This window comes from Stigmatopora argus, chromosome 3 (genome assembly GCF_051989625.1).
Source record: "Stigmatopora argus isolate UIUO_Sarg chromosome 3, RoL_Sarg_1.0, whole genome shotgun sequence".
Classification (NCBI taxonomy): Eukaryota; Metazoa; Chordata; class Actinopteri; order Syngnathiformes; family Syngnathidae; genus Stigmatopora; species Stigmatopora argus.
This window is the reverse complement of record NC_135389.1, coordinates 23,247,169-23,269,943: the sequence shown is the minus strand read 5'-3', so window position 1 is coordinate 23,269,943 and position 22,775 is coordinate 23,247,169. Positions and strand designations below refer to the sequence as shown.

The following is a 22,775-nucleotide window of genomic DNA, read 5'->3' as shown; positions in this document are numbered from 1 at the left end:
ACGGCCACAAAGACTCCTAATTTGGTACCCCAAAATGATGTCATCCTCAATTATGCTGTATTGACTTCAAATTGAAAGCTTGGCGGGCCAATGCTTGGCACGGTTAGCATTTCTGGGGTCAAGGGTCAACCCCGGCTGGGGCCTCACTGTGTAGAGTTTGCATTTTTTCACGTGGGTTTTCTCTGGGTACTCTGGTTTCCTCCTACATGCCAAAGACATGCATGCTAAGCTAGCTGATTGAACATTCTAAATTGTCGCTAGCTGCTAGCTTTAGCTGTGATTGGTTGTCTTGTTTGCCCCTGCCCTGTGATTGGCTGGTCACCGCCTTTTCTAATGCATTGTGCCTTTTTAGTAAAGTAACACCGGCTCAAATTGAAGCCAAGGCCAAAGTGTCGGTGGCTCGCAGCTGCCGGGGGGTGCCGTGTACAAGGCGAGGCCGCGGGACGTCCGCCAAGGACAAACTCCAAACAAAAGTGTCAAAAGATTCCCCCAAAATGCATGCTAGGGTAATTGTGAGCTAAATTGTCCTTAGGTATGAGTGTTGGTCTCCTCGTGCCCTGTGATTGGCTGACCACAGATTGAGGGGGGTCCCATTGACAGCTAGGGTAGGCTCCAGCATCCCCGCGAGCCTGGTGAGGATAAGCGGTTTGGAAAATGGATGAATGAAAGTTTGTACGAATGTTTACAGTGGTTATTGGTGGTCATGGAAAAATTAATATTACTGTATTATTGCAATTTATTAAAAAATATATTTATATTTTTTTCCAGAAATTTGTAAACAATCATATTTGATGGTCGTGCAACCCAAAAGCTAAAAATATGGAAATGACAGCTAAATCAATCATTGAATTGATTTTCCACAATTGTTTTGAACTCAGGTCCAAATGTAAACAACGTTTGATTTTTAGGTCTTGATTGCATTTTTTTTGAATTAACAAAAAAAAGGCATTTTGATTAAGATATGGGACTTCATGACATTAGGCTAGTATTTATTAATTTCACTATTCCACTGTCATTGACGTTGATAAACTCCCAATCCAATTTGACAAGGGGGTTAGCAGCGACCCAACGAACAGACTACCAAACATTTCCGACACGTGACCGGAAGTAAAGAAGCCCAAACAGGAAGTAGGGGACACGTGTATTAATGATGTCGCCTGGACTGGCCGCCCATATACAATTACTCCATTCAACCTAGCGAGATTTCTGCCTAAATAAGATGTTTTTTAAAATGAGAAAACCCCACAGTGAGCTGTTAACGTCAACCGCTAACATCAATTTTAATGTTATCACTCTACGTTGAACTCTTTAAGTATTAAAAAGTAATTGCGACCGTTACAATAGCAGTATACGCACAACTCTGCTTACTGGACTTATTTGTTTTCGACTTTCCGAAAGAAAATCCACGTTACTTGTCTACTGGACAACTGGAAACTGCCTGGGCTTAAAATGGGGATTATAACAACAAAGGTATGTCAATTTTTTCCTAAACTTGGTTAGCCTTTTGACCGGTAAGGCTAGCGCCGTCAGTGGCACTGAAACATTAGCATAAATGGTCACAATGTCAATGAATTGGACTTATTGTGTATATTATAGTCAAAAGCAGGTTATGAAGAAAAATGAAATTAAAAAAACAACAACCAGCTAAGTGTTATTCGTGACCAGAACCGGTTTATTTCAGTGTTTCATTCAAATTAATTGTGTATTTCTTAACATTTGATTCATTCTGTGATAATATTCAAAACACAAAAATGATTAATAATTGTGTATGTATGTAAGTGTGTGTATACTATGTTTGTGTAAAGGAAAGTTTTTATTCAAAACACAAAAATGATTCATAATTGTGTATGTACATAAATGTGTATACTATGTTTGTGTAAAGGTAAGTTGTTATTAAAAACACAAAAATGATTAATAATTATGTATATAAATGTGTGTATACTGTGTGTATGCGAACACCAGGTTTGTGTAAAGGTAAGTTTTTTTTTTTTTTTTTTTTTCCCCATTATCCAAAATAGTCACTTACTTTAAATGATAGGCAAAATGAAATGACTCACTCCCATTGATAGAAATCGATTACAGCTTTATCACTTTATTACTGGCAGTCCGCACAAAATCGATTGGACGTCCATTATCGTAAATATAGTTCGATTTGGGACGAACAGATCATCGATGTTGATTTGTGCCGTCATTTGAAAACTTTGGTTAATCAAAAAGGGCCATAATATTGGGAACCGCTCACGTAGTGACGCTCCGTGCCTTTAAAAAGGCCACCAAATTCCTGCTGTAAATCCCAGCCAGCATCACCCCGCCAACTCAAGGCCTTGTTAACAAAGTGCATGCTGTCATGCCAGTGTACTTCTTGTCATGCCAGCTCATGTCAATGCATTTCCTGGCATGAAGTGAGATAAGGGAAAGCATTTGGCCCATTTGGTGTGTGTGCATTCTCTCACGGATTTTGTCTATCTCTAGTCTCGGGACTGTAAATATTTAAGCCGCCGCGCTGGGATGATACTCGACACGGCCACTTTGTCGGCGCGGGCCTTCCGGGATGCGGCGCGCGTCACTGGCGGCCTGGCAGCTGGCACGCCGGGGGTCCTTTTGCGGGGTTTGCCCCCACTGGCTTTTGGGGATTGCTCGAGGGAGGGGATTCCAGAGGCTTTGTGGAGGGAGCATTTGCCAGACAGTGGAAGATTGTGGTGTGCAGGATACGTTTTAACGTTTGACTCGATTGACCTTAAGCGACATTCTCGAAGGCTCAGATTTGGTTGAACTAACATGGCTTAAACTCTGTGTTTTGTGTGTGTGGTTCTATTATGTCACTCTAGATTCATAGCATTGTTGTTTATATAGGCTGCAGAGGCTATTATTGGTTGTGTTGTGTTGAGGTTTTTTTTCCATTTGAGTTAGAGAACAGGAGGCCTCATTCATATATATATACTTGGGCGACACACTTATTTATTTATATATTTATTCATATATTTATTTATTAACTTACTTATGACCTATCTATTTATGTCTAAAATGCCTTTCCTATTTCTGCATCCTCACCCTCTTGCTACTGTGACAACGAAATTTCCCGAATCCAATCCAATCATGCCGTTTACAATATGGCCATCTAGTGGATGTTAACGGTACTGCAGAATAGAATATTTTGAAATAGACGAGCGTGATTTTATTTTCTCTCCCATTAATACAGGGGTCGGGAACCTTTTTGACAGAGAGAGCCATAAACAATTCATATTTTCAATTGTTATTCATTGAGAGCCATTCTCAGAATTTACTAAAAGTAAAAATAAATGAAAACGCGTGCATTTTTAGTTATTTCACCGCTTTCAAAGTAGAAAAAGTCTCGGAATTCTTTTGACAAAATTGTCACCCTGTTGCTAATCAATGGGATGCGTGCATGCAGAAAGGTTTAATTAAAAAATTGTAAATAAAAAAAAATGAAGATTAAAGCGACTAGACGTAGTGTCCAGATTTTAGCTCACAGTTTAGCGGGGATCCATACGCACCCATCAAAAGAGTCACATGTGGCTCCCGAGCCATAGGTTCCCTACCCCTGTATTAATACATACCAATACTCAAACAGTTGACTGAAATTTCACATTTCCATGGAGTTAAATAAATATATAGAGAATAAAGCGGGAAACGTATTTTTTTAATTTTTTTTGAACCATCCATCCAAACAACATTTTTTTTTAAAAACATAATTGCCTCTCCACTTTGCATCCCTCTACCACTTTTTAAAATTTAAATTATATCCTTTAAACGTGAGTGAAAAAATCTAATATTTTGGATTAATATCCATCACGTACGGCGGGCGGCTCCTGGCTTTATCCATCCCATCATTTGGCGTACTCGATGGATCGTACTCGATCGTCGCCGTGTGGAAATGAGCTCCCGGAAGGTGGCGTCCATTATTCATCAGCGTGAACCAAAAAACTGCCGCTGGCTACTGTCATTTTGGCTAATGACTTTGAATGAAATTGGGCCGTGTTTAGGTGCGGGGCTCTTAATAATTAACCAAAAAAATCTATTTTTACCACACCCGATGAACTCATTGGCTACTACTTTTTCCCGCTAACGCGTTTTCGTACCTTTTGCCATCTTGTCAAAGTCAAACCACTTTGCCCTGTGTTAAAACCCCCCGCCTATAGGTGGCAGTATTGAATTTCAGGCCCCACCAACACTGGTTTTGGTTGCTTGTAAAGTCGTATGAATATTCCAAGTGGACTATTTTTATAGATATCTTTTTACACAGCATAATAATGAGCAGAGTAAATCTGTTTTCATACAATTGATTTATTCTTCTGTAAAATAGAAGAGATTTGAGATGTTATGTAAAGGAATACCGTATTTTTTTCGCATATAAGCCAAAAAATGATGACTGAATCAAGGGTATGGCTTATGTATATGGCTATACTCTTTTTCACCAGTAGATGTCGGCAACGTAACATTTAGTATTTGTTGGGTATTTTCAGTTTTGCAGTAAGAAAACAACCATTACTGGATCAGTTAATTTCTTATGTCTATATTAACCATAATAATGTGCTTTTGATTCATACAGCATCTCAGAAATAGCACGTGCGATGATTTTTCTTAAGATTTTTCCTTAAAAATAACACATTTGTACTCCCTATTTTGTAAAACCATGAATATGGGAGTGAAAATTGTGAATCAGGCTTATACGCGAGAAATTGTAAAATGCAACAATTTTAAGGGGCGGCTTATATGTGAGTAAATACAGTAATTAGTTATATTTTTTTCATTTAATGTTGGTGTTATTGACTAGAAACCAATACACTGTTAATTGCTGTTATATAAATGTAATCCAGTCCACTTTGAGACAATTAATATTCATTTTGTTGATTGAAGGTCACATTTTAAAACCTATTGAAATGTAATATAGTCTTTTTTTGTGAAAAAAAATCAGCCACAGTCAGTCTCCATTGAACAAAAATACACACATTTATTTTAAAAGTATAAAATTTCACACTATAAAGGCCACTTTTCAGAGTAAAGCGACAAGCTCCGCCCCCCCGCGTTGCCGGTCTGACGTCATTCCCAGTTCTGTGGCAAAACATAACAATTGTTCTACTGCGCCGTAGAAAGGACTTGTTGGCAAGAAGCCAATAATTTAGGCTTTTCCCACAGGATGAGGGATTAGAACCACCCACCGACCGACCCGCCGACCATTCCCGATTTTTTTACAATCGCGCCTTCAAAACCGCAAATCCCAAATCCACCGCTCTACGCCGCCAGGTACAGGCACACAGCTTGACGCGACAGGCACCGACCGGTCGCCTTTTTTAACCGGGAGAGACCCCGAGCGGTAACCCCCACGCCCGGATAGATCTGCTCCGGCGCCCCAGTGAGCGTTAGCCACGACGCCTCGGCGCAAATGTGATGTGGCGCCCGCTGAGGTAGAACCGTTGTACCCGAAAGAAAAAGGACTGATTTTTCAACGCATGGAAACGGGTAACAGTCTGCAAAAAAAAATAAAAAATAATAATAATTAAAAAAAAATCAACTTAACAGAGCGGCGTCGTGGTTAAGCGGAGAAAATAACGGTCACATTTCAGCACTGTTGACTTCCTTCGCACGCTCGAACGGAACCGCCGGATTTCCGGTTAAGAGTCAACTTGTTCTCGAGTGCTAATAACCCCGCCCCCAAAAAATAAACGAATAAAAAGGGGAACTTTAGCACGTCAGATTTAGAGAGGGCACATTCCCACGCAAAGACGACCGCGTGTTTGTCTTCCACTCTCGGAAATAAACCCGCCACGTCCCTTTTTTTTAATCTATTTGAAGGCTCGGGTCTGCCCCCGGAGGCTGGAATGGGCAAAGCGAGCTAAACGGGTCGGCGATGGCGACGATTTTGGACTAGGACCAGCCGTCGTCCGTCGTACCCGACGTCCCTTTGCGGGAAATAATGCTTTCCGTGGACTTGAGGAGCCGCTCCAGACACGGCGCGTTGATTTTCCCCGGCGGGGGCGGGGCCCGGGGACCCCCGGGCGCAGAGTCTCGGTGGGCGGGGCTGTCCGTGCTGGACGACACGGCGCTGTCCTGCGTTAGGTCTCTGAGGGGCGCCGTCGCTTTGGGCGAGCAGATGGGGGACGTGTGGAGCCATTTCAGATTGCTGGCTGAGTACGCTCCGGGGGGCGTCAGGTCGGTGACTCGGAGGGGTTTGGCGGCGTGGGCGGCGGCGGCGCTCGGGGAGGCGGGGATCGTTGTTGTTGCCGCCGTCGTCGTCGTCGGGGAGGAAAACTGTGGGGGAAGGAAACGACAAGCGAGCTTTAGAATCGTTTCAGCGATAACAAAGTGGTAAAGCTAGCTGGGTGGCAAATTGAAAACGCAATGTCACTTTCAAAATAAGTTTTGCATTTAGCACCTTGTCTTATTTTGAAAGTTAAGTATTGTGCCCACTTCCTCTGTTGTGTTTCATGCAGCGTAGACACGTGTTAGCTAAAACCAAAACGCGGGGAAAAGTTGATTTGCTGTTTGGGTTTTTGCAAAATTTTACTTTGAAGGATTTTTTTTGAAAAGTTAAGTAGTGCGCCCACTTCCTCTGTTGTTTTTCATGCAGCGTAGACGCGTGTTAGCTAAAACCAAAACGCGGGGAAAAGTTGATTTACTTTATGGGTTTTTGCACGATTTTACTTTGAAGGATTTTTAAAAAAAAGTTAAGTAGTGTGCCCACTTCCTCTGTTGTTTTTCATGCAGCGTAGACGCGTGTCAGCTAAAAAAAACGCGGGGAAAAGTTAATTTACTTTTTGGGTTTTTGCAAGATTTTACTTTGAAGGATTTTTTTTTGAAAAGTTAGGGAAAAAAAGGGATTATATTGAACTTTACTTTTATACACCTTGCTGGTAATTGCCATTAGGATCACCTAATCTGAAAATTCTCTTTACCTACTACAAAATATGATTTTTGACATTTGACACCTCTGTATTGTTCTAAAAACGTTCAAAAAGCTAAAAATGCTTAATCCGGGTCGCGTTTAAAATGGCTTAAACACGATTCGTCCGACGCGGTTGGCAAGCGTTGACGTTAAATGTCGTTACCCAAGCGAACGTGGCGAGGCAAAAAAAAAAACGAAGGGTGTGTTTCAGCTTGGCAATTCAATGTGACAGAATGTTCCAAGCTTTTTTTATTCCCTCAGGGGCGCACCTTGAAAATTACCTTTTCTCCTCCGTCATTGTTTCCTCGGAACTGGAGACTTAACGCCTATCGAACGTCAGTAAAATGAGCTGCCGGTCCTCCCAAAACGATTTCATTGAGTCATCGCTGCATTTGGCTGGCCGAATCATTGTTGTTTTTCCAAGTAAACAGATACTCGCCTTGAGTTTCTTGGTAAGATGAAGCACTTCCTCCGCTTGGTGGACCGCTTTCACGTTGGGGAACCAACTTTTCAGCATTTCCTCCATTTTCAGAATGATGCTAATGTAATTCTCCCTAAAAAAGTAGAGAGAAAAAAGTGGTTAGGGCAACCAAAAAAAATAAAATACAATTTCTGATCTGCTTGCATGAATCGGAGTACAGTAATACCTTGAGATACGAGCTCCTATGTCAATCTACTCGTATCTCAAATCAACTTTTCGCATTTAAAATAACTAAATACAAATTAATTCGTTCCCACGCTCTGAAAAAAAACATCTAAAATTGAATCTTACAGCAAATAATTAACTATAATCCTTACAAAGCGTGATTTATGGGTGTGTGTGTGTGTATGTTAAGATTCGCTCGCTACGTTTGTCCAAAACGTGCAACGTAGAGAGTTGAATTTTTTTGTTGTAGCCAGAAATGGTGGTTGAATCCTAATAGACGCGCGATTGCTTTTCTTCACCAAGTGTATAAACTCAATTTTTAATGTTTTTTGTTAAACACCCATTTTCCAAAAGATGATTTTTTTTAATAGCGCAACAATTGTCTTTTGGTTCTAAACAAAAAAAAAATCTAAACAATGTTCTAAACTTCTAAAGCAAGGGTGTCAGACTTGGGTTGGTTCACTTTAACGTCAACTTGATTTCACGTGGGCCGGACCATTTTAGATATAATATTTAGATATATTTTTTATAAATGGATTAAAAGAACTGGATTAAAATCCCTGAATATTCAGATTTTTATAGATCTAAAACAATGTTTATTTTAGCTTTTTTAAAATATATTTTTAGATTTTACAAAATGCTTTTTGAACTAAAAACACAAAAGAAAAAAAATGGATTAAAAATTGCAATGATTGATTTTAAAAAGGGGCAAATCAGGAAATTGAATATACATCTATACTCTTCATTTGAATTTGATCCTAAAACAGAAAGTCGGCACTCATGATTTACTTTCTCGGGCCGCACAAAACGATGCGGCGGGCCAGATTTGGCCCCCGGGCCGCCACTTTGACACCTGTGTTCTAAACCATACTAAAAGAAGCCCCTCCCTCTCATCATGAATATCACTGCGCAGCTTGAAAAGGCCGCATCCCTTGCTCATTTTTTGAACCGCTTTATCCTCACTCGGGTCGCGCGGGGGGGGGGTGCTGGAGCCTATCCTAGCTGACTTTAGGCCAGAGGCGGGGGACACCCTGAATGGGTGGCCAGCCAATCGCAGGGCACAACGAGACAAACAACCAATCACTTATAGCTAGAGGCAATTTCGAGTGTCCAATCATCCTACCGTGCATGTCTTTGGAATTTGGGAGGAAACCGGCAAAAAAGTGCTCGCATCTCAAATTCCTTGTACGTTGGGACACTCGTATGTCAAGGCATGACTGTAGAATCTGCTTGAAATGTTGCCACCCTCGGCAGAGAAATCTTATCTCTATTTTCAAGGCGGAGAGGAAACGTGGGCCGAGTGAACAATGACGCGCAAAAAAAAAAGAGAAAAAAATTCTCCTCGGTACATTTCTCACATGTTTGGCGCTCGCTGGCGGCCTCGTGTACGAGCGTTCCGCCAGCCTCTAAATTTAAAGTGGCGGCGCCGTGAAAACAAACCGGTCGCCGGCCGTGACGCATTTCTCCTCGGGGGGCGGGGCTCGACCCGGGCGCCCTTTTGGTTTTTCCAGCCCGTCCGTCAAAAGCAGATGGCGGGCGGGCGGGCGTTTGCGGGGATTAGCCGCCGTCATACGAGTAGGACCATCTTGCCTTACTCCTTTCACGCCGTGTTAATAAATTCATGTGAAAGATTATCTTTAACAGTGACTGCTTAAAAAAAAAAGGTAACAAAAAAGTCACTTTGATCCTATTCGCCATTGTGTGGCTGTCAAAGCCGCCAGCTGGTGGCGCCCAACCGGCGCGAGCGGGGGAGGGGGGGCGGTAGGGGACCTTAGATCCACCTTCCAGACGGTCTACTGGGAAGCGGCCACGCCCACTCTTTGTCTCCCCCCGATGACGGCGGCAGCTGGCGGCTCGGGGCGCCCGCCGATTAGCGCGTAGCCGCTTTAGCGGAGGTCAGCGTAGCGCCGTATGCTAACCAAGCCACTTTCCATTCATCTTCGGAGTAATCGCATTTGTTTTCAGAACTGCTTTGCTTCCGAGTATCCTAATAGACTTTTTTTTCTTCCCCGTACCCAGTAATCATCAAGTTTTTTTTTTTTTTACGATTATAAAAGGGCTAGCTAGCATCCCGCGTTTGCACCTTAGTGAAAAGTATACCCTGATTGTGATAGAGGGCAAATAATAACCCTAATAATTTAAATTTTCTGCCTTTTCGTATGTCTACAGGCATTTTTCCTGGAACTATTATGTCCGATAAATAAAGATAATGTATTCCTTTTAATGGCATTTATTACCTTTATTTGTGTGTATGAAAAATAGGTCAAGCATTTAAATGATATTCCACTTGCTATTGATTCCACTCTTTTCATCTTTTGTTTATTTGCTTTCTGTCTTTCTTTGTCCTTTTTTTCCTGGATATGTTATGTCTAACCCACTGGTGTCAAAGTGGGGGCCCGGGGGCCAAATCTGGGCCGCGGCATCATTTTGTGCGGCCCGGGAAAGTAAATGATGAGTGCCGACTCTGTTTTAGAATCAAATTCAAATGAAGAGTATAGATGTATATTCAATTTCTGGATTTTCCCCCTTTTAAATCAATAATTGTCAATTTTTAATCAATTTTTTCTGTGTTTTTAGTTCAAAAATCATTTTGTAAAATGTAAAAATATATTTAAAAAATCTTAAATAAATATTGATTTAGATCTATAAAAAAACGGAATATTCAGGGCTTTTAATCCACTTCTTTTAATCCATTAAAAAAAAAAAATTCTAAATATTATATCTTAAATGGTCCGGCCCACATGAAACCGAGTTGACGTTAATTCGGCTCGCAAACCAACCTGAGTTTGACACCCTTGGTCTAACCGAAAAAGACAATTTATCAAATTTTATGGCATTTATGACCTTTCTTTGTTTCTATGATGATCAAACAGTTGAAGGACATTGGACTTGCTTTTGAGTCTAGCATTTATTTTTAGTTTTTGTTTTGTTTAATTGCTTTCTATTGTGCTTTCCGTTGCGAGTCACCACCAAGGCCGTTTCCCAAAGGAAGCCATTAAGTCCTACGGTTACCTTGTCCTACTCGGGTTCCCATGTCTGGCGTGAAACTGAATAGGTGGCAAAACAATAGAAAAATTGCTCTTTCAAGTCAAAGGCGAACAATTCTCTTTGTCCAGTACTGTTAGATTCTGCAAACATGGCATAAATGAACGCCATCCCCACACGGAGCCGTATTCATTTTTAACCAGCGGTAAATTTATCTTGAAAATGGGCGGTCATGGGGGATGGGATGCCAAGACCCCCCCCCCGCGGCCAGCCATGTGTTGCGGATAAGTCGGTCCCAGCGCGGATGGTTCCACAAGTCGTGTGCTCCAGTTAAGTTGGAAACATTTAAAGGGGTCACCATGAAGGAAGTGAGTTTTATGCACGAAATAAAATGGGAATCGGCAATTTTATATGAAGTCTGCCATGATTCAATTTAGATTTAAAGGCTTTCAAATGTTGGAAACTTGATGTACATGTTAAGACAAGGGTTTCAAACTCGGGTTGGTTCGCGGGCCGCTTTAACGTCAACTCGATTTCATGCGGGCCGGACCATTTTAGATATAATATTTAGATTTTTTTTTATATAAATGGATTAACAGAACTGGATTAAAAGCCCTGAATATTCCGTTTTTTATAGCTTTTTTTTATATATTTTTAGATTTTACCAAATGATTTTAGCTTTTTAATATATTTTTAGATTTTATAAAATGACTTTAGCTTTTTTATATATTTTTAGATTTCATAAAATGATTTTAGCTTTTTTATATATTTTTAGATTTTACAAAATGATTTTAGCTTTTTTATATATTTTTTGATTTTATAAAATGATTTTAGCTTTTTTATATATTTTTAGATTTTACAAAATGATTTTAGCTTTTTTATATATTTTTAGATTTTATAAAATGATTTTAGCTTTTTTATATATTTTTAGATTTTACAAAATGATTTTAGCTTTTTTAAAATATATTTTTAGATTTTACAAAATGACTTTAGCTTTTTTATATATTTTTAGATTTTACAAAATGATTTGAGCTTTTTTATATATTTTTATATTTTACAAAATGATTTTTGAACTAAAAACACAGAAAAAATGGATTAAAAAATGACAATGATTGATTTAAAAGGGAGAAAATCAGGAAATTTAATATACATCTGTACTCTTCATTTTAATTTGATCTTAAAACAAAAAGTCGCCACTCATGATTTAGTTTCCCGGGCCACACAAAATGATGCGGCGGGCCAGATTTGGCCCCCGGGCCGCTACTTTGACACGTGCGTTAAGACACGTGGAGCAATTTTGTTGCTGAAACGAACTAGAATTTCAGGAATTGAAAGCAAAGTGCGGCATTACTGATCCACGTGGCGCGTTGCCATCAAAGCGCTTTTATTTTGACGGAAGCCACGAATGAGTCAACCTTGATGGACTCATCATTACAACTTTAGTTTCGTTCATGACGATACGAAATGGATTCTTAGGATATTTGTCACTATAACCTTATAATTATAGAAAGTCTTTAATTGCACACGCAGCCTTAAATTGCTGGGTGTAATTGTATGTTATGGGTTTTTGTGTTGATAAGATGACAGTAAAAGTTGGATTGAAGACACAACAATGGATCACTGTTCTGATTATTTCTCCCTGTGTTTTAAGATTAAATGCAGGGTGTAACACTAGCATACTTTGTAATATTGTAAGAAAAATTCTCAAGAAGTCACAATTCTTGGAGAAAGTCTCACCCGGTATTTTCGTCCATACAGTAAAACTATCTGAACGTTCAGGCCGACGGATTGTTCAAGTCTTAGTGCGGTGCGGGGCAACTTACCCCAAGTAAGGCTTGTGTAGAACCCCCAGGATCCTTTGGATTCTGTCCATGGCAACGCTCTCTTGGAAAGTGCTGAGTCCTGGATAAGGCAAATGTTGTAAGACATGAGCAGTAGAAAATGACGCAGGACGACGTGCAGATGACTCTTGTAAAACGTGGGTGGGTGGGTGTGTATGTTGATGTGATTTGAAAACAAGACCCCTCCTGTGGTCGGCTCGCGTGAGGTTTGCAGGTCGTAAAGCCAACAGGCTGTCTTAAAAGGACACGGCGCTTCCTTGCAAGGGGCTGCCATTGACGCAGGCAGACGTTCAATTCTTTAGCAACGTGGCCTTAATAATACCTGCCGCTTCTAAAATAATCAAATATCGCAGAGGGGAGCCAATCAGACGCTATCTTCTCTTCTCATTTACAGTGTCGGATGGATTGCGACGTTGTCAGCTAGCAAAAAACAACAACAACAAGCTTCTAATGCAGGGGTCGGGAACCTTTTTGACAGAGAGAGCCCTAAACAATTCATATTTTCTAATGTTATTTCTTGAGAGCCATTCTCAGAATTGAAAAGTAAAAATACATGAAAATGTTTTTTTTTTTGTTGTCATTTCACCACTTTTTAAGTACAAAAAGTCTCGGAATTCTTTTGACAACATTGTTACGCTGTTGCTAATCAATGAGTATCAATGAGAGAATAGATGCAAAAGACTCAATTGTTATGCTGTTGCTAATAAATCAGTATCAATTATATTATGCATGGGACTCATCTCTCTCACCAGTGATTTCCATATTTGACTTCACAGGTTAGTGAAGAGCCATATGCACCCATAGAAAGAGCCACATATGGCTCCCGAGCCATAGGTTCCCTACCCCTGTTCTAATGTGTTGTTGTTGTTTTTTTCCTACTTGACGGCAGGCCATTTTTGAACCCCTTTCGTCCCAGTTATGGATTAATTTTTGTTGCAAACGTCCCAAATGTAAACGGGCGCACACCAAGTAGTTCAAATGAAAGACTTACGTTCTCGGTATCTTCCCGAACGAAGGCCGTTCAAGATGGACGACAGCGGCTGGATGTAGCATTGCAGCTCCATGCACTGAAAAGGGGAAACGGCTTCATGAATATCCTTTGCGTCACTCAGTTCGAAGCCCTTTTGTCTTATAATGGTGGCAGTAAACATTAGGGTTCCCCCTACTGATGTCAATTGGTACTGGGAATAATTGATCCAATCTATAATCTTGGAAGTCTCCATTGTCTATTTTTTTTTTTTGGTCCAATACCAGGTTGTATTTCCCTCTCTTGCCTGATTTTCTAGATTTCCCAATCCAAATGTACCGACATTAGCTTTCTAAGCTCATCCCCGTATTCAGAACCAATATTTTTTCTTGAAAAATGACCAGATTTTGGCGTTTAAAAGCCCCCAAAAGTCCAGCGGTACGTTGGTCTGAGCTCGTCTTTGATTTACGTTTGAACAGATGTTTTGCGGCGGCGTCTGATTATTTCTCCAGGCTGGCGACGGGCGGATTCTAAATATTATTTTTCATTTCTACGGCGCAAACGTTCTTAGGCATCCGGTGCATTTTTTTTTTTGCTATTTAGGCCCGTCACGAGACCGTTTTAATGTTCTCCTTTAAGGCAGTCAAAGGGTTACTTCACTTTTAAGCGTTTGCGTGACTCAGATTTGGCGTCTCCGCCCACTGTTACCCGCGTTTTAAGATTTATAGCAAAAAGATGACTAATGCCGCTGACACCAGTCAGACGGGGCGGGGCTTTACCGTCACTGTCATCGACCAGACGGTCGTAAAAACGACAGACGGTTCGATAAGTCGCTTTTCCGACGCCCAAGGGATTCGAACGCGGATTCGAAGAGGCGCTCACCTTGCGGGTAAAAAGGCGTCCCTTGTCGGACGGACTGGAAAGCAGGCGTCCTCCCGCCTCCTCCTCGGCGAAGCTACGGCGTCGCTTCATCTTCTCGCCTGGCGGCGCTTTGCGCGGGGGGTCCGCGGCGTCCCGGCCCCATGCCTCGGAGCGGGGGCCCCTGGCGGACGCCTCGCCCGACGGCTTGCGGGTCCTCTCCGACTCGTGTTCGCTGTTGCTGTCGTCGGTGTCGCTAGCGAGCCAGTCGATGGAGTTGTCGGAATCTGTAGCAGACATCCTGGGCTGCGGATTTTTAGCTACCACTGACCATCACTGACCTGAAACGGAATCGCCGTCATTAAGCGGTCTGAACGCAGTGAACTGGATTCCAATGGGCGCCCCAATCTGGCCTCAAACCCGTGTGTTTTCCACACCTCCCACTTGTGACACACCTCAATCAAATGAGCAAGCTGTTATGAAGCTTAATCACCATCCTGATCATTTGGTTCAGGTGTGGGAGAAGTGGGAGGTGTGGAAAACATACTGGTTTGTGGAACAGACTGGATCCCAGTTGGGCACCCCTGTCATATCAGTTCATTATGTATTCACAGTTTTGCTTTATTAAGGGGCGAAAATGTACGATAAGACGGCCTGGCATTTTAATTTGATCCCCAAAACAGAAAGTCGGCACTCATGATTTACTTTCCCGGGCCGCACAAAATGATGCGGCGGGTCAGATTTGGCCCCCGGGCCGCCACTTTGACACCTGTGCGTTAAGACGTGGATCAATTTTGTTATGTTGAATAATCCTTAGTTATGAGTATGAATGGTTGTTAGTGTCATACGTTCTCCCTGGGCTTGCGTGGGTTTTCTCCGGGTACTCCGTTTTCCTCCCACATTCCAAAAACCTGCTAGCTAGGCTAACGGTATGTTAAATAATCCCTTGTTATGAGTCTGAATGCTTGTTGGTGTCATTGTGCCCCGCCTCGTGCCCAAAGTCAGCTGGGATAGGCTCCAGCGCCCCCCCCGCGAGCGACCCTTGTGAGGAATTATAGTTCAGAAAATGGCTTTGAGCAACTTGGAGGCGAGCTCCCGTCGTTTGGAATGGCGCCGCACCTGAGCCGGTCGGCACGTAGAAACCGGCCAAAAAATTGGCGCAAATTGGCGCAAATATTCGAAATTATCGTCATGGCGACGAGCCCACGTCGCAAACGGAGGACAAACGGGAGCGTTCTGAAGCGTTGAGCGCCGGCGGGCAGGCTAGGCCTCCCAGCTGCTTGCTTGTTCTGCACTCATTCATAAACATGGCTTGTTTTTTCAAAGGGGGGGGGGGGTGTACTGCCGCCATGGCGACCGTCGCCTCAGACAGCTGAATTGAACTCCCCACCCGGCGACGAAAAGACGCTTGATAGGGAGCCAGGCTGTCCAAGAATATCACATAATCACATTTAATTTTTTTTCTATCTGTTCGTCGTGGACAATATTCCCTCTAAGCTGCGCGCTTGCGCAATTGCGCACTAGTCTCGTCTTCTCTGCGCACGGCAAATCATATGGAGCGCACAAAATAAAATCCCAATTATTTATACAACGAGTTCGGATCAAATGTGTTTATCGGTGTTCGATTGTGATCCCTTGATCACATGGCAAGTGTGTGGCATGTTAAAGAATATCGGTATTCGATTATTGATGTCTTAGCAAATAGCTTGAGGCACGGGAGATTTTTAGTCATTACAGTAAAAGTTGAATTGAAGAAACGACAATGGATCACTGTTGTGATTATTTCTCCGTGTTTTAAGGTATGCTAGTTTGTTGTAGATTTGCGGTTGAGTTGGTGGTTTGCAATATACACTGTTTAGCGTGTGAGAAAGGAGATCATGTTTATTTACTTTTGAATTGCGAGCGTGAATGTGCGAGTCTCGGGTCACACACGTGGAATAGCATTTAGCACGCTAGCTTTGGCCACCATTATCCTGTACAGCAGGGGTCGGGAACCTTTTTGAAAGAGAGAGACATAAACAATTCCTATTTTCAAATGTTATTCCCTGAGAGCCATACTCCCAATTTAAAAGTCAAAATACATGAAAATGTGCCCATTTTTTAGTCATTTTACCACTTTTAAAGTACAAAAAGTATTTGAATTCTTTTGACAACATTGTCACGCTGTTGCTAATCAAGGAATATCAATGAGTATCAATGAGAGAATAGATGCAGAAGACTCTAATTTAAAAAAAAAAGTCAATGCCACAGTGCCGACGTGACGTTCCTATTGGTGCATTCGGCACTCGGCTCTCTCACCACCGGTTTCCATATTTTAGCTCAGATCAAAAGAGCCACATGTGGCTCCCGAGCCATAGGTTCCCTACCCCTGCTGTACAGTGTCTAAGACGGTCATAGAAAGTCGTCTTCTCTGCACACAGCAAATCATATGGAGCGCACAAAATAAAATCCCTCTTTTTTTTTTTTTAGCTGTGAGGCCGACGCGCGAACCACTCATCCGCCGGGCCGCCCCATTCATAGATATGAATCATGACATTTTATTATGACTAAATCATTTATGTGTAGTAGACATACACCTGCTTATGGCAGGTGTGATACTGCTGTGTGCCCATAGCGAGCAATGATGATGTTTCTCACACTTGTACTCGGTGTGCTCAGGGAGGTTGTCTTTCTGCCCAGACAAACAAAAAATTAGGGAACATTGGTCGTGGACGCCATTTCCCGAGCGGCGCCCCTCTCCCGTGTGCGTTTTCACCGAACAAGATGCTTTTGGACAATACTAGAATTCTTTTGCTCCTTCTCCGTTTCTCACTTCCTGCGAAATTTGTTGGGAAAGACCGTTCATTGCTCCCTTCTTCTTTGTCGTCCGCCCTTCTCTGATCTTATCTCACAAGTGGCAGGTGGAGCCAATGTCTACACATTCTGCCAGCCAATCACACGCAGGCACACACACACACACACACACACACACACGGACAAACCGAAAAACAAATAGGACCTAGGAAAATGTCTGGGCAGTGGCCAGGTTGCCGTGCAACAGGATGAGCAGCTGTGACAGGCATGTGAGGCATTTTTTTTTTAAATCGGCATTTTGAACACGCTAAAACTGGAAAATTTGGACTTTTATTGACGCCTAATTGTGGGGCTGTATTCCTCCTTCCTTCTCTTATGAAATTTAAGACTTTTTCGCCAGCGCAGTAAACTTCAGAACGAATCATTTGCTGTCGGCCCTCGCCGTTCAAACAGATTGGACATCCATTGCTAACGATGAGTTCATAACGGAACATACAAAGAACATAAACTTCCAACATGGCATCGTGTCAAGCGTCCACCACGGCTTAATCCAATAATACTTTGTCTGTAATGTCAATTAAGAAGAACCAAACTGGGTAAAGACAACTTTTTTTTACCTTCATTTGATTCATTAAATAAGACTAATAAGCGAATATTTAAGTTCAAACCTGCGCCAAACACAATAGTTTAGTTACAAACTGTAAAAACAAGATGTTACCGCGTTTCCATTCAATTATTCTCAGGCTATATTCACACTTTACCTGTCTAGGTGGGGCTCTTAATACGACATGTCTACAATTTCCAAGACCGATGCAAAATAGGGAAGAAAAATGAGTCAAATGTGGCGTTTCCAACAAACGGCGTCGACCGAAAAGGTAAAATCGCGTCTCCCGGCAGATGTTCGGACACAATGGACTTCCTCATCGATGGCTCTCGTAAATTTGGCAAGGCGTCGCTGCCATTAGTCAAAACGGAAAGACGCGCCATTGTGTTCGAAAGGTCTTTTTGTTTCGGATCCTTTAGTGGCGCCGCATTTCTCATTTATGCAACAAATTCCTCTGGAGTCAACCATTCTCCTTAACCGGACAGGGGGGTGTAAAGACCTTTTTTTTAAATTTAAAATGTGTTTGATATGAAGGAGACACTTACCTTTTAGCTACTGCGGAGCGGACCAATCCTGTTCCTTTGTTCAGCGGGGAGAAATATAAATGTTCCTGGTCTTTTTGAGCGGAACGTAGCGGAACGTAGCGGAGTCGTACGTGCTCGGAGCGAATGCGGAGGTCTCGCGACCCGACGAGTAGCCCGTGTTGCTTCTCCAGAGACAACGTGTCTGAGGGGGCGGGCCCACCGTCGGCCCGCCCGCCCATCCGCGCCGGAGGAGGACCCGGCCGGCCAATGGGAGGGCCGGCCTCCCGTGGAAAGCGCGCGATAGGCTGGAGAGCTGGCTATATGCAAACGAGACGTAAATGAGGCAAACACGTGAACACGCGGATCGCTTTCGTTTCAGCTGGGCGAAAAGTCAACCTGTTTTTTTTGTTTTGGGGAGGAGGGGGGCATTCCAGAAGCGGCGTTCTTCCTCGTTATGTCATCCGCGCGGCGGGATTTTTTGGCTCCGTGCGCGGTTTTTAATGCAAACTCAGCATTTGAGTCTGTTATTATGTTGTCATTGCTAGCGAGGGGCTAAAAAAGTAACGTAAACGTTGGATGGGCAAATGGAGGAGGTCAAAGTTTTCACATTTAGAAGCGTCAAAAGTCACCACAATCATACTCGATATACTAAAACTTTTCATGTCCTTTGATCGGTTAAAAATACTTGACTTGATAAAGTCACGTTAACATTGTCAGTCCCTCTCAAGTGAGAAATGTTGAAAATCTTTACAAAAAAAATACACTAACACTATCATTGTTTTATTTAATTGTTGCCTGTCGTAGACAAGAATAGACGTCCAATCTAACCCACCGTATCAATCTTTGCGTCCCGTGAAAGGAAATCCTATTGAGCGACTTTTTGCTAAAATACCAAAATGACAATTTTTAAAAATGTTATGTATAAATAACATTCACATCAAAGAAAGTTGCTCAAAGTATTTAAATCTGCAAAAAGCTCATTTAAAGTAATGCTTCAAGAAAAACATGACACATAATGTGATGTCACTTGTACCCACTCACATTCACACTAAAAGACATGTGACTACAGACGCTCCCCTACTTACGAACGAGTTAGGTTCCGAGCGATTGTTCATAAGTTGAATTTGTTTGTAAGTTGCTCAGTGCTATATTTTGTATTATAATTTATGTTTAAGGCCTATATAAGTATATTGAAGCCTATATAAGTATATTGAAGGTTTATATAAGTGCATTTGTATGTTTAAGGCTTGTATAAGTAAAACACATTGGTTTGTACTGAAAAAAACATTTAATAAAATGGAGAGAATACATACAGTACTGTATACATACATTAGAGAGAGAGAGAGATTTACTAGAAAGTGGCCGAAAGAAGCTATCTAATGACGATTGCAGTTTTGGTTTTTTCATCATAAATGGTGCGGTAGCACTGTATGGCATCATTCAATTGATTTGCAAACTTTGTGCAACGTTCAATATTTGGGTCCTGCTGCTCCATCTTTCTGGTTATAAATGGTACTGACGGTCGAACGATTCAAGTTGTATTCCCGTGCAACGCTCACCACTTTCTCACGCGCAAATGTGAATATGCGTATGTAATGAAACAATCCTATTGGTTGGAGCACTCCCGAAACAATAATTTCAAAAAAAATAGTTTGACTCCGCCCCCCGCCCCCCTCCTGGACTTAACTCATCGGCCGCAATTGACAGCGACAGATGTCCACATTGCTTAGCTAAGGGCTTCTCGTCGCGTATTATGTAAAAGCGTCTCAACTCGTTTCCTGCAAATGACGGCTGCCGGTCCTCCCGTCTCGAACCGATTGGACTTTTACGGCCGTCGACGGCCCTGAAAACGTGATCGCCCGGCGTGACGCCCGAAAAAAATCCAGACTTTATAAAGAATATGAAAATAGGAACGCGTCACCATAGTCAAAAACATTAAAATTCCCCTGAAATTTCAGCTTTGCGCTCAACTTTACTCCACTTTTTTTATGACGTGTTTACACGCGGCAACTGGATGTCGGGGCCTTCCCGGACAAGAAGCCCCCTCCGCCGGGCCAGACGAGCCCCCGGAGGCACGAGTGACTCACCAAAGCTCTCTTTCTCTCTCTCTCTCTCTCTCTCTCTCTCGCTCGCTGCAATCTGCGTCACGTGCGCCTGAGATAACGCCGGCCGGCCTCGTGCGCTCTGGCCTCCCATGTTTGGCGTCAGCGAGCCAGTAGAAGAATGTTTCTCCTCTTTCACGCCGCCGCCTGTGAAAATAGGCTGGTATCTGCGCGCCAATGCGGAATGACCTCCGCTATTATCCTTTTTGGCAGCATTTTTTTGCGGGTAAACTTGTTTATTGGACTGTTCGAAACGGCGTTTGCCACTTGAGCAATTCGGATCTGCCATGCGCGTTATGTTTCTTGAACCGCTAACCCTGACGTGCGTTCGAAACGGCGGCGGGGGGTGCCGGGATAGATCTTGCCGCGTGGCCAAATTTCAATGAAGCGGGAATGCGGCAGTGCGTTTGTTGCTGACGCACTCGCAATGTTTTATTCTTAAACGATCGCTTGGAATTGGACTGCGGCGTGTCCGGTCCAGTCCGGTTCCACCTCCTGAATTCAAGTCTGCCCAAATGGGCTATGGAGGATTTTATGGCTAGCTTGACGATGTTTGCGTTTGATTTGTTTAATAAGGGACAGCACATGCTAATGAACATATACAGTAATCCCTCGAATATCGCGGTTTCACTACTTCACAGATTTTTTCCGTTTTTTTTTGTACGTTCATAAAAATGTGAAAATCCACGCTGAAACTCGCAAGCGGAAGCCACTCCCCTTCCTGCGTTTGCTACTAGAACTCAGCACTGAAGTAAAAATTTAAAAAAAAAAAAAAATAGGGGTGACACTATGAAAAAAAATTAAAAAAATATTTTTTTAAATAGGGGGGACCCTATTCAAAAAAAAATTTTTTGAATAGGGGTGACCCTATGAAAAAAAAATTAAATTTTTTTTTTAAATAGGGGTGACCCTATTCAAAAAAATAATTTTAATTTTTTTTGAATAGGGGTGACCCTATGAAAAAAAAATATTTTTATTTTTTGAATAGGGGTGACCCTATGAAAAAAAAATATTTTTATTTTTTGAATAGGGGTGACCCTATGAAAAAAAAATTAAATTTTTTTTTTAAATAGGGGTGACCCTATTCAAAAAAATAATTTTAATTTTTTTTGAATAGGGGTGACCCTATGAAAAAAAAATATTTTTATTTTTTGAATAGGGGTGACCCTATGAAAAAAAAATATTTTTATTTTTTGAATAGGGGTGACCCTATGAAAAAAAAAATATTTTTTGAATAGGGGTGACCCTATGAAAAAAAATATTTATATTTTTTGAATAGGGGTGACCCTATGAAAAAAAATATATTTATTTTTTTAAATAGGGGTGAGCCTATGAAAAAAAATATTTTTATTTTTTTTAAATATTCCGAAAATGATGACAAATGTCCTCACAATCGGATAACGCACGACCACTTGCCAACGAGAAGCAGTCTTTTATCAGCGATCGCTCCGCCGTTCATGGGAGCATTGGGGGCGCTGGCTCGCGGCTCCCTTTTAGCTTGTAGCATCTGTGGTCGCAACCGCTTTGAACGGCGCCTATGATAGAGTTGCTACCGGGGATGCTATTGCGGGGAGTTGCGAGCCAGTGCCCCTAATGTTCTCATGAAGTTTTATTCCGAGAAAGAGTGCCATTGCCTGTCGGCGTTGTGTGAACGAGTATACTTCATTACCCAGAAAGCCCTCTTTTTCCCGCGCATGCGCGTTGGGCGTTTCCTGGTCTGAATAACTTATTCGGTGCTCGTAGATATTGTTATACACGAAAGCGATGCAAAAAAGACAGTGCCATGGCCACCTGGCTTGGTCGCATCACGAATTTTTGATCGCATCACGGGCGAATTATTCGATCGAGATTTCCGTCGTAAGACGAGAATATTGTATGACGAGCGGTCGTATGACGAGGTACCACTGTACAGTCCAAATGCTAATTGCCAACAAACGCCACTCGTTTTTAAAGGTGGTCGGCGGCGCTTTGGAGATCCTGGGCTGACCCCGGACTTAACGACGACGCGCCGGGCTTCCGAGCGAACTCTCACTTCCCCCTTTTTTTTGTCCGGGAGGCCTCGGAACGGCGGCAAAGGCACGTTTCCCCTCAAAGCACGGGAAACAAGACATTTATTTTGGATCAAAGGATGAGTTGGCGCACATGTACGAAGTGCTGCAAGGCAGGCGCCAAGAAGAAATGGCTGTGCCTTTGCACGTTCAACTGGCCTTCTAGAATTTACGACTTGTATAGCGTGTGCATATGTTGGCCATCTGGCCGAAATGAAACGTTGGCTCAGAAAAAAAATGTTTTTTTTTGTTCAGGTAACGTCCAGCAGGCTTATGTTTTGTCGTTTTTACGGTATGTTTGAGCGTGATAACATATGGCGCTTTTTTGACGGTTAGGAAATAAACAACGGAAAATGTTTCGGGGGTTTGCAAGTTGGGTTTGGTCATAAACAATTGCTATTTTCTAAGGTTATTCCTTGAAAGCCATACTCAGAATTTTTTTAGTCAACCATGGTAGCTACCTAGTAGCTAGCGTAACTAGTATTCCAAGGCTGTCTTCCATG

At 42.3% G+C, this 22,775-nt stretch overlaps 1 protein-coding gene and 1 long non-coding RNA gene across 2 annotated transcripts in view; one reads left to right on the top strand and one right to left on the bottom strand.

Annotated features, from left to right (window-relative positions):
• Nucleotides 1–5,187: 5,187 nt before the first annotated feature.
• ciartb (circadian associated repressor of transcription b) lies at nt 5,188–18,312 on the bottom strand. The gene is made up of 6 exons (XM_077595996.1): nt 18,144–18,312; nt 14,226–14,542; nt 13,368–13,443; nt 12,359–12,437; nt 7,344–7,458; nt 5,188–6,270 (listed from the first exon to the last, which is right to left on the bottom strand). The coding sequence occupies exons 2-6, from the start codon at nt 14,499–14,501 to the stop codon at nt 5,887–5,889; spliced, it is 930 nt and encodes a 309-aa protein (XP_077452122.1). The 5' UTR covers nt 14,502–14,542; nt 18,144–18,312; the 3' UTR covers nt 5,188–5,886.
• Nucleotides 17,175–22,775, top strand: part of LOC144071143 (uncharacterized) — a 36,010-nt gene continuing 30,409 nt past the window's right edge. Inside the window, exon 1 of the long non-coding RNA XR_013299562.1 lies at nt 17,175–17,263. This is a non-coding gene — a long non-coding RNA (uncharacterized LOC144071143). The remainder of the gene's footprint in view (nt 17,264–22,775) is intronic.